The 12,103-nt window shown below is 40.3% G+C and overlaps 1 protein-coding gene across 1 annotated transcript in view; it reads left to right on the top strand.

Annotated features, from left to right (window-relative positions):
- ST8SIA4 (ST8 alpha-N-acetyl-neuraminide alpha-2,8-sialyltransferase 4) overlaps positions 1-10,421 on the top strand; it is a 60,822-nt gene extending 50,401 nt beyond the window's left edge. Inside the window, exon 5 of the mRNA XM_035309430.1 lies at positions 5,236-10,421. Within this exon, the coding sequence (XP_035165321.1) occupies positions 5,236-5,518 (283 nt within the window). The 3' untranslated portion in view covers positions 5,519-10,421. The remainder of the gene's footprint in view (positions 1-5,235) is intronic.
- The last annotated feature ends 1,682 nt before the right edge of the window (positions 10,422-12,103 follow it).

Genomic DNA, 12,103 nt, shown 5'->3' with positions numbered 1-12,103 from the left:
TACATGAATTATTGAATTGTATCTTATTGTTTTCTTGAATCTAGCAAGCTTAGTTTTTGTTTTTAGTCCTATCCATTCACTTCAGCAATGTTTTCTATTCCACAATGTCAGACCATTGTGTTACTTTCATGTGGTAACAGGACACATCCTTACACAATCTCTCAATGTGCAACTTTCTATTGATCAAGAACTACTGCTGTCTGCTGATGATTATATTTTTATTCTTATAGAAATACAAAAATATACTTCCACAAGAAAATGTCAAAATCTTTTATAAGAGTACCAATTAGAATTTGTTTGTTATCAGTGTGAATAGGAACAGAAAACGATCTTATGTGACAAAGGTGAGTCACTTTAAAAGGAACTTGCTTTATGAAGGGACAACTGCACACTAAGTTTAGGTAAAATAACTGTGCATTTTACAAACATTCTACATTTTGTATATGAGGGGAGGGCACTGTGTGTCATACACCTCAGTGACAGCAAGGCATTAGGCACTGTCTTCCACAATACTCTTGTATTCAGTTTAGGACATTTTAGTGTGGATGACTGGATAACTAGCTGGGTGAAGATCTAGCTGGATGACTGGAGGCATGGACCAGCAGGACACTTAAGAAATTCATCAAGAACAAATGCGGAGTCCTACAACAGGAAAGGGAAACACTTGTAGCAGTACAGGCTGGGGGCTGACTGAGTCGCTGAGATCGGCTCTCCTGGAAAGGACCCAGGCATCTTGGCAGGCAGCAAAACGGTGTAAGGAAAGAGAGAACAGAATAAGTAATGAGAAGCCTTTCCCTATGAGAACAGACTGGCAGTGGCCTTGGGGATGGGCAGGCAAGCTCTGCAGTCTTTTTCTAAGCTATCTATCTTCAAGTCATCAAAGCTACAGAAATGAAGTGCTTTTACACATTGGCACATTTCTGTAAATCAGTAGTTTGCTTTACAGCATGGTCACACAACAGAGTATTTTTAGCACAATTATGAGGAGAACAAGTGACTGCAGTACTGTAGCGATGCAGTATGTGACTGCAGCCAGCTACATATGGGCTTAATAGTGGACTCCAACTTCTAACACAGCAAGATGCACCTGATCCTTTGAAGATTTAAGTTACTTCTCTATCCTACCTGAAAATCAGGAATTGCCTGGTCAATAGTGAAGATCTAGAGACAAGTTGTGAGAAACGAATGATCCTTTTTTGGATCTGTGGTAAATCGCTTCCCTCACCTTCTGTTCTTAATTGTACAGAGAATTAGTGCATATCAGATAAAGGTAAGAGGAATATATTATAGCCTATCTTTAAGTTTAGGCTTAAAACTGATGTTATAACAAAACTTTAGAAACTGAAAGCAGGTGCAAAAAAGCATTTACAACATCAATTATCTCCAAAAATCATCCTTTCACAAAATTTCATATTTGGGTGGCTAAGTGACTAAGTTTGAGTGACTTAAAAGCTAACGCATATTTCAGTACCAAAATCACAAAGGCTACTCACACCACACAGTACATTTTATCAATTCAAGAAGAGGTTGGGAGCCGGGAGTTTGCAAAGATCAAACATGCTGCAGAAGGCTGGAGCTCTGAATGCCTCTAACCATTTCATTCATTGCATTACTTGTATTCTTTTGATCTGAGGTAGGATTTGCGCCAGGTTGCAAACTTTCAACAGTAAGCACAACCAGTACCATTTTTGAATGCAGAATTTGGAAACCAGTAAGTTAAACATCCTTTATCTATGATTTTGGACTATGAAAAGCAGAAGAAAGGATTTGCATTTAAATTCTAAAATTGTGAGAAGCTCTTTATTACATCTTTAAGACTTATTCCCGTACAAAAACTCTCACTAAGTAGTTGTTGTGTCCTTTTAAGATATTTGGATACATCTGTTTTCACCACAGCCATTGTCCTATTCCTGTAAGGTTGAAAGTCAGTTTGGATGATAGCACTATTTTACTAGATGCAACAAGTTTGATTACTGTTTGGCTAAAGACACTAATGTAGATAGCTAGCTGCATGTGATTAGAGTGGGCACCAAATTACTTCTGAAGAGGGAAATGCTAGTTTCTACAAAAAGTAAATAACTGGGTTTCAGTTTCAGTCTGTTTTGTATCTGTGATGCAAATTCCCAAAAGTGCTCAGCATTGTTTTTTCAATAACATCTCTACAAGCAAACATGAAAATAAACATTAAAATTAAAAAAATAATCACAGAATAATTTAGGTTGGAAAAGACCCTTATGATCATCAAATCCAACCAACAGTCTAACACTGCCAGATCTACTACTAAACCATGTCCCTCTACGTGTCACATCCAAACATTTCTTAAATATTGCCAGGGATGGCAACTGCACCACAGTTCTGGGCAGCCCATTCCAATGCCTAACCACCCCTCCCATGAAGAAATTATTTGTAATATCCAATCTAAACCTCCCCTGCTGCAACTTGAATCTGTTTCCTCACATCCTGTTGCTTGTCACCTGAGAAAAGAGACTGCAACCTCTTGTCAGGTAGTTTTAGAGAACAACAAGATCTTCCCCGAACCTCCTTTTCTCCAGATTAAACAACCCCAGTTCCTTCAGCCCCTGTTCATAAGTCTTGGTTTCTACTCCCTTCACCAACTTTGTTGCTCTTCTCTGAATGTATTCCAGAAACTCAATGTCATTCTTGTAGTAAGAGGCCCAAAACTGAACACACTGTTTGAGGTACACTCTCACCACAGCCAAGTACAGAGGGACAATAACTTCCCTAGTCCTGCTGGCAACACTATTGCTGATACTTGGTGACCTGGGCACACTGCTGGCTCATGTTCAGCCAGCTGTCAACCAAGAGTTATTACAATCTCCCCTTTGGCTTGTCTTGTTTTAAAATGACAGATCAGTTTCTCAGAGTAGGAAGCAAACTGCTTAGTATTATATCTCCAGAACTTCTGTCTGAAAACTTAGGTTTAGGAAAACATTGGAAAAATGGTGTATAGTACATGAGTCATTTGTATATGTAACTATTCCCATTGCATTTGCTTCTTGAAGATGCTTTCTACCATCCTGTTTTTTTACAGCCAAACAAAATTCTGAGTCATTCCCTCTGCCGACTTTGGAGAGGCAATCAGTCAGCCTAGAATTGCTTTTTGCTTATAGAATCCTTCAGTTTTCTAAAAAGAAATCGAGTACAATAGAAAAAAAAATATCTCTTTCACACATTTATGTATCTGTGATTTGAAAGACATCAGCCTTTAGGGCCTGTGTATTTTTGGAAAAGAGGGAAACTGAAGAGGCCAGGTTCAATGGGATGATTATTTTTAATGTTACATAGCATCTGATGTTTTTAAGACACTTTAACGTTTGATTAAAGACATATTTTTACTATATTTTCTCATTCGAGTGAGTGGATGTTCTCAAGTATCATTCTGCTATATCCCTAAGTGCCTTTAAAATAATCTGGTTGTATACTCTAAGCTGCAAACTTATTGTAACCCAGTTTAACACAAGGCTAACTCTGGTCTGGTGAGGCTAATCTCCCTTGCCCCCTTGTCTAGGCTGTGGTAGAAATAATTAACAATCTACAGTTACCTAAGAAAACAGTGATACAGTGCAATGGTTTAGGTTTGTGTGGCAATGCTATGTAAGGTCCTGATTTGTTTCCCTACTTGCAGCTGCTTGTTTCCACAGTTTGACAAGGTTTAGGTTTCTAAATGCCTTTCAGTGTTTCTGTAAAGTGTTAATAAACTCTATATTGAATGAGGCCTGGGAAAAGCACTTTTCCGGTACTGCCAGACAGTTATTATTTACTATATATATTTACTATATATATTACCTAACCAGGTTAGCACTATTTCACTGAAGTTCTATTTTTAAAGATTGGGGGTGAAAAACAACGTTGGTGACAAATTTTGAAGGTACCAATGTGAGTTACATGCTGCAATCCTGTTCAGTTCTTGCATTTGTTCTGTATCTACCCACTGTTTGTGTCTTTGAAAACTCCCTGTGGCTTCTAAATTTGCAATCAGACACATTATTACTGGTTCAGAAAACAAACAAACAAAGAAACAAACAAAAAAACCAGTCCCATAGCTTGAGTAGCTAGAGGCTATATTGCCTGACCACTGGAGTGAGGAGGTTAGCTGTGATTTTCTAGCATTTGCAGAAATGGTGAGTTCTTATTAGATTTAGAGCCTGAACTGAGAAGCTCATTTAGACAGCTTTTCTTCAGCACTGTCACTTTTCTTCTAGATGGTATAAAGGCATGCCAAATCCAGTGTCACCATTCATGATGTCAGCTTAGAGAGAAGAAACTTTTTGTTTGTTTTATATTTAAAATAAATGCATAAAAATGAACAGAGAAAAATAAGTTTAGAATCACAGAATGGTTTGAGTTGGAAAAGACCTTTAAAGATCATCTTGTCCAAAGTCCCTGCCCTGGGCAGGGACAGCTCCCACTAGACCAGGCTGCTCAAAGCCCCACCCAACATAACCTTGAACATTTCCAAGGATGGGGCATCCACAGCTTCTCTGGGCAACCTGTTCCTGTGCCTCACCACCACCATAGTAAATAATTTCTTCCTTATATGTAATCTAAATCTAGTCTCTTTTAATTTAAAACCATTACTTCTTGTCCTGTCAGTATAGTCCCTAGTAAAAATCTCTCCCCATCTGTTTTTTTGTAAGCCCCTTTTAAGTACTGAAAGGCTGAAATGAAAGGCAGAACCTTCTCTTATTGAGGCTGAACACCCCCAGCTCTGTCAGCCTGTATTCACAGGAGAGACGCTCCATTGATCTGATCATCCTTGTGGCCCTGCCCTGGACTTGCTCCAGCAGGTCCATGTCTTTCTCTTATTGCTCCCTCAACCTGCTAGCTAGGTACAGTTCTTTTGATGCAGCCCGGGATACTCTTGGTTCACGTTGCTAGTTCATGTTCAGTTTTTCATCCACCAGCACCCCCAGGTCCTTATCCTCAGGGCTGCTCTCAATCCATTCTCTACTCAGCCTGCATTTGTGTTTAGGATTCCCCTAACCCAGATGCAGCACCTTGCACCTGGCCTTGTTGAACTTCATGAGTTTCACACAGGCCCACATCTCAAGCCTGTTAAAGGCCCTCTGGAAGGCATTCCTTCCCTCCAGTGTGTTGACACTCCAATGTGTCATGTTGGTGTCATCCGCAATCAGCACTTTTACATGATTGACATGATTAATTTACATCAAGTTGTATGAGATTTTTTTTAACATACTTTTTTTTTCTTTGCAGCTACTGGCTGACAAACAAGGTCCACATCAAACGACCCAGCACTGGTCTCCTCATGTATACTCTTGCCACCAGATTTTGTGATGAAATTCACCTGTATGGATTTTGGCCATTCCCGAAGGATTTACATGGAAAACCAGTCAAATATCATTATTATGATGATCTGAAGTATCGGTACTTTTCTAATGCCAGTCCTCACAGGATGCCATTAGAGTTTAAAACGTTATATGTATTACATAACAGAGGAGCACTTAAATTAACAACAGGGAAATGTGTACAGCAATAAAGCACATGCAAAGTACGGTAAGAACTACAGAAGATGCACCTCATCCTAAAGATGTTGTGGAATGGCAATGGGATCCCAGTGAGGATATGTTTCAATACCCACTAAGCCATTGGAAAAAGGAATTTTATCAGAAGTACATAACCAGCTATTATACCTGTAAAGTGCTATAAAAACTAAGCTATCTTGACTGCAAGGGTTCAAGTAAGTGCCACTTTCACTAAGAACAAAGCTTGAATGTATACTCAGTAGTGTTTACAGAATCCAGTGACACATTCATCATGAATTAAAGAAGAAAATATAGCCTGCTTACTGCTGACTTGCCGCTGTGGTCAGGCAGCCCACAGAAGAAATCCCCTGTGGACTGAATATTCTCTTGAGCAAATAAACCAGGCTTTAGCAGAAAAAGAAAAAAAAAAAAAAAAACATGATGGGATTGAGTAGAGAAAGTGAAGTCCATAAGATCAAACAAATAAGTAAATGCCTTCAGTCAGGGGACTGTTTCTGATCTTGTATTATAACCTCAGCTTTTGTTGCTGTTTTTCTTATTGCTGTTGGTTGGATTTTGTTGTTTTTGAGTATTTGAATCCTTAAACGGTTTTGAGGATGTTATGAATAATTCAAAGTAAATATCTTATTGAATTGTCTTGGGAAAAAAAAAAAAAAAGGAAAAAAAAAAGGTGGGAGGGTGGAGGGAAGTATCAAATACTTTGTAAATTGTTGTTGTGTTGTATCCTGCTGTCACACAACCTTTAACCTCCCAATTGTTTTTCTAGCTACAGCTGTCAATACATGGAACCACTCAGAGAAAGGTCATTTTGAGCCATTTTTTAATGAGAAGTGTTTCTGTTGTGTGCAGATTTGAAGACACACTTACAAAAAGGTGCCCTTATTTTTGGTACCAAAGATTACTCTTATAGTGTACACTATTTTTCCTTTCCTCAAAGAAATAGAGTAGATTTAGTATGATGTTTCTTTGCTGCTGAAGGGAACATGCTTTTTAAGTTTTGAGTGAAGCATCTCAAAGCAAAGACTCTTTACTTACTTTGCCTTTATAATTTAATTCTTCAGAAAAATCTGCAGGAGTAAAGAAATTATTTCATGCATTCAAGTATAAATATGATTTTTATTCCTAATTGAAAGGAAAACATAAAGTCTAAAGGAACTCAGGTGACATAATGGAACATGTTTAAAGAAAAAAATGGTTTAGCCAATTAAATGCAAAATAAATGAACTGCAGATCAAGCAGTTCTTTTAAAGCTTAAATTTCTAACGGTGTTGGATGATATCTCTAATATACCTCTTTTCTGTGAGCTTGATGTTCTGATATGTAATTGCATGAAATAACATAGAGCTGCATTATCTTACTTTGATTTTTCTGAGCATCTTGTTTATTCATGAAAAAGAGAATTCTTTTCCTCTCTTCTTTCAGAAAAGAGAACAGGGAATTACAGGAGGGTAGGGAAGGGTGGAGTGTCAGTGCAACTTGTACAAAGATGCAAAATGTGTGTGCATAATGATACGTGTTATCTCTAATGGAGCAGGTAAAGGACGAACACCGTGGTTCCACCATTTTCATGTCAATCTAGGATAAGGAGGAGACATGCAGGTACAATGTGTGGGTATTTTCTTGCTGTTTTCAACTCTAGGTTAGGTCCTCACCTCCAAATATTATATTCAGTGCATCTCTTGAACTTTGAGCTAGTCTGAGCACTTTCATATGTAGCACAATACTCAAAAAACATTTACTAGCTAAAAACACCACTTGTTACCTATTTTTCCTCTTAAGTTCATGTGTGTTTCATCATGAATGGCCAGAGGTCTGTGATTATGCAAGTTTAGTAGGCTAAACCACTGCCTTGTAAACACTTTTGCCAGCAGTTGATGGGAAACAGGAAGTCATTACGCTGTACCTAGGACACAGTAGCATCTTTTCTTATTCACCTGTCTCTCCTACTCAGGACAGTTTACTTCAGCTATATGTTAATGTTTGGAATGTGGTCATAAGATGATCACCACTGAAACCAAGACACCACTAGGTACTAGGTAGTACAAATCAGAATGTATTTAATTCTTGTTGATCAACCACAGTGTTCTGTGTACACTGTATAAATCTGTAGTTTAGGACAAAAGTATTTCCTCGATGAAGGGTAGGCACATTCCTCTTCTTTTTGTTAGGGTTTTGCTGCTGTCAATTTTTTAAAACATATTTTATATACATTGACTGACTTTCCTTTGTTGAATTCACAGATGCCAGTCTCACAGAAGCTCAGGAAAGCACCTGATGAGCTTTACTTTTTACTCTGAGAATATCGTTTCTTCTTCACTGTAGTGTTAGGATAAAAAGGGAATTCTAGTAGACTAAAACATAAACTGACAGTTTATTGTTGCTGTGGTTTTTGTTTTGTTGTTTTGTTGTTTTGTTTTGTTTTGTTTTGTTTTGTTTATTTGTTTCACCTCAGGGCAAGTTTTAGTCACAGAGAATCACACAGAATGGCCGAGGTTGGAAGGGTTCTCATCTGGTCCAACCACCCTGCTCAAGCAGGGCCACCTAGTGCAGGTTGCCCAGGACCATGTCCAGATGGCTTTTGAACACCTCCAAGGAGGGAGACTGCACAGACGCTCTGGGCCACCTGTCCCAGTACTCTGTCACCTTTACAATGGGCTTGTTCTTTCGCAAGTGCAGGACTTCACATTCTTCTTGTTGAACTTCATGATGTTCATGTCAGCCCATTTCTCCAGCTTGTCCAGGTCTTTCTGGATAGCAGCATGACCCTCTAGCATATCATCCGCTCCAAAGATTGCCTTTACAAGTCAGCAGATGAAGAAAAATTTGTCCTGAGCCTGTTTTGCAAGAGTCACATTTGATTCTCTGTGAATGAAATCAACTTTAATACACAAGCCAGGGAGTCCAAATTTCCACCTTGTGATTAATGTCTGATAGAACAGGGTTACTCAGGGCAAGGTTTCTCAAAGCTGCTTTGACATACGCTGTGACAGTAACACCTGCTTCCAAGGCAACAGTAGTTTGTCTATGCCTTGTCAAAACTGGGCTTTAACCTGCAGACTTTCCACCTTCATGTTTCATACTTCTTGCACCATGAGCCGCAGTCTCGTGGCTTTTTACCCTCACTTCCAATCCTTCTCGAAGAACCATCCGCTTGAACAGACACCCAAATGTGTCTCCACACAGAAAGCATATGACTCCTCACTAACCCATCTCTTGTCTCACCTACCTCAACTTTGTCCTGAGTTGGACTTGTAAGGAGGTGAGTGGTAGGTATCAGAACATCATCTGAGGCAAGTAGCAGTTGTAGTCTTTGACCATGCAGGTTTTCACAAGTGCTGAGACTTTTTACTCTACTGCTCTTGTATGAATTAAAATATGTGTGTGTCCAGATGGAACCTAGAGCTTCTGGGGGTCCCTGGCATGTATGCAGTTTGGTGTGCTGCAAAGTGTCCATTTTGAGGTGTTTTGTGACCATCGGTTATAGTAGGGTGACCTGAGCTGGGACATGCTCAGATGTTTTCCTGTTAGCCCTCTCATTGCAGGGAGGCTGTAATAGTGGACTCATTGCAAACATCCTCTGACACCTTTCCCTTAGACGTCATGGCTCTATATTGCCCTGGAAGTCTTTGTGCATTTGTATCCAGGCAGCCCAGGTCCTGAAAGAGACCAGTTAACTTCCCCTGTGTGAGGCTTTCCCTACAGATGACCTGGGGAAGGAGAGGGATGCCTTAGGTGAATAGGGACTTTACAGCAGAATAAATGTCACCTTGTGGTCCTTCACAGTGCAGCAGTCACCAGCTTAAGCTTCTGTAGCTGCCTTGGATGATTTCTGTTTTTCATAAACATTCATACATCCTGTGCTGCCTATAGCACATATCAGATAAGCAGGCTTTATTGTGATTATTACTTTTATCATCCAACACTATCAACAGCTAATATGAAGTAGATAGAATAAAAATAAGTATCCCTAATATTGTAACAATATCTGCACTGTTGAGGATCATCTGTGGAACACCTATGGACTGAGTGTTCCTCATATTCATCCTCACATAAGTGATATCAATTGCCAGCTATGGTTCCTAAAAGTATGATAAAAATAAGAACCGGGAGCTATATCAGGACAGCAGACAGTGTATATTTTTCAAATCGCTATGTTAATATTTCTGTAGCAGAGAGTTTTTCTCTTATATTTCATAAAAATAATAGATAAATACCTTTGATTGTTAAGTTTTCAGCTTTGGGACAATTCTTTCTCCCACAGCTCTGAGCTACTCTCCAGACACAAGATCTACTGAGCCTTTCAAACTTTGTCCGGTTTACACAATCTGATGTCAAATAAAAATTGTACCATTCTTTTGTTAAACAATAAAATCAAGACATACTTGAGGACAGCACCCTTTTTTTTTTTTTTTTTTTTTTTTTTTAAATTCATTGCAGTTTGAAGAAAAAGAGCTGTAGGTTCAGTACCTTTTATTAGTGTTTGATCTGGAAAAGTGCTGAGCACTCCTTACGGTGACTTTCCTGGGTGAGACATGTCCAGGATTTAGATGGGGATCTAGATTAGCATATTTCAGGATATGACTCTGAAATTGCACATTATTTATTTTTAAGAGCACTGTTACTTTGTGTAGGGAAAAGCACAATTCTTCTAAATGTAGATAAAACAGAGGAAGAACGTTTACAGAGAGCATCATTCCTGCACAGTACAATTGCTACTGAGCATATGTAATACAATTTCTGTGGTTTAAAGTATTGATATGTATTCTGTCAGGATTGTCATGTCTGACACTTTAATATTATTTCAAGTATAGTTATTGGGGATTGTTTTTTTTTTTTTTTTTTTTAATTTGTACAACTGTAAAATAAAGATTTTTTTTTTCATTTTTTTTTCTGCTATATTCTATTCCATATTCCTTTGTAACACAGTTGTGATAGTATTTTTCAATTACATGCTAATTGTAAAGATATGCGGAAGGAGAGAGTGTCTGCTCCTTTAAGGGTGTCTGTTCAAGGACTTTCTCGACACAAAAGGGGATATTAAGAAAAGGAGGAAGCCATAAACAAGAACACAGACAGACACAAACCTGACCGACAAGTAACAGAGGTATTAACCAGGACCAAGCCCAGTCAGTTGCACTGCTGGTAAGGATACGTGGAGTGTGAGAAAGCTTCTTCCATTACGGTTATCTGATTGAAGACCTTCTCAAGTGGGCACTGAGGAAAAGGGGGAAGCAATAAAATACACAGAGACACAAACATGGCAAACAAACGTAATATCAATAAAGACAAGACGGTCACTCACACTAACCAATGGACTGCCAAGAAACTGCACGTGAACTGGGACTTAGTGAGTGACAAGCATGCAGACCTGAGGGTCCAGGATGTCGGAGGGGGTCAGTGGGACTGTACCAGGTGATGAGCTGATGGGCAGGGGAAAGGGCCAGGGGGCAGCAAAATGGGGAACAGACAGAAAGGGTAGGAAAGGGACCGGTCGCGCGTGAGCTGTAGACGGTCAGTGTGTTTGTCTGACTGAGCCCTGCACCTGATTGCCACAGCCTGTCTGTCTCCCCATTAAATCCTCTCTCAGCAACCTCTCTGCGTGATCTTAGTCTCTGTCCTGTGTGTGTGGGAGCAGCAGGGACTTGGTGGCAGCTCCTGGGGACTGGGGTGAGTGGGCTGGCTGCTGGCTACCGGAGTAAGACTGCGGATATCAGGTGGGTGGGGGTCACATGCTGATGCTCAGGGGGCTGCGAATGTGGGTGCCCATGGATTGAGTGTGTGGGCACTGGTGTATACAGCCAGCTCCAATTACAAATCATGGATTCACTTAGGCTGGAAAAGACCTCCAAGTTCATCAAGTCCAACTGTTAACCTAGCACTACCAAGTCTACCACTAAACCATGTCCCTAAGCACTACATCTACACATCTTTTGAATAGCTCCAGGGATGGTGACTCAAATATTTCTTTCCCTGGGCAGCCTGTTCCAATACCTCACAACCCTTTTGGTGAAGAAATTTTTCCTAAAATCCAATTGGAACCTCTCCTGGTGCAACTTCAGGCCATTTCCTCTTCTCACTTGTTGCTTGGGAGGAGAGACTGACCCCCACATCACTAGGACCTCCTTTGAGATGGTTATAGAGAGACAAGTCTTTCCTTGGGCTCCATCTGTGCTCAGCAGCAGGGGTCCAAGACCAAGGCCATCCACTGCCCACAGAGCTGCTTTGAGGGTTTCTGCCTCCTAGCAAGCCCCACTGGCAGCACTGATACAAAGTCCCTACAGAGTTTCTGCTCCAAGGGGTGGTGGGTGTCAGGCCTCTGTATGGCCCACCATACCCCAGGGAGCCCTGCACTTACAGAGCCAAAAGAAAAGCACATCATGGTGCTACTGGGGTCGTGCTTAGCTGCCTCCCATGTTGGCTGAGGCGGCAGCTACAGCTCTGCATCCTGGCCATCATCCAGCTCCCAGCCCTCCTGCTCCCAGAGGCACCAGTGGGGCCAGCATAGGGGGCAAGGAGAACAACCTACTGCTTCCTCCTGTGGTGCAAAGCAGGTGGCACTTGCTCTGCAGTAGTCTGTA

Source organism: Oxyura jamaicensis, chromosome Z, assembly GCF_011077185.1.
Source record: "Oxyura jamaicensis isolate SHBP4307 breed ruddy duck chromosome Z, BPBGC_Ojam_1.0, whole genome shotgun sequence".
Classification (NCBI taxonomy): Eukaryota; Metazoa; Chordata; class Aves; order Anseriformes; family Anatidae; genus Oxyura; species Oxyura jamaicensis.
The sequence above is the reverse complement of the archived record's forward strand: the minus strand, read 5'-3'. Positions and strand labels throughout refer to the sequence as shown.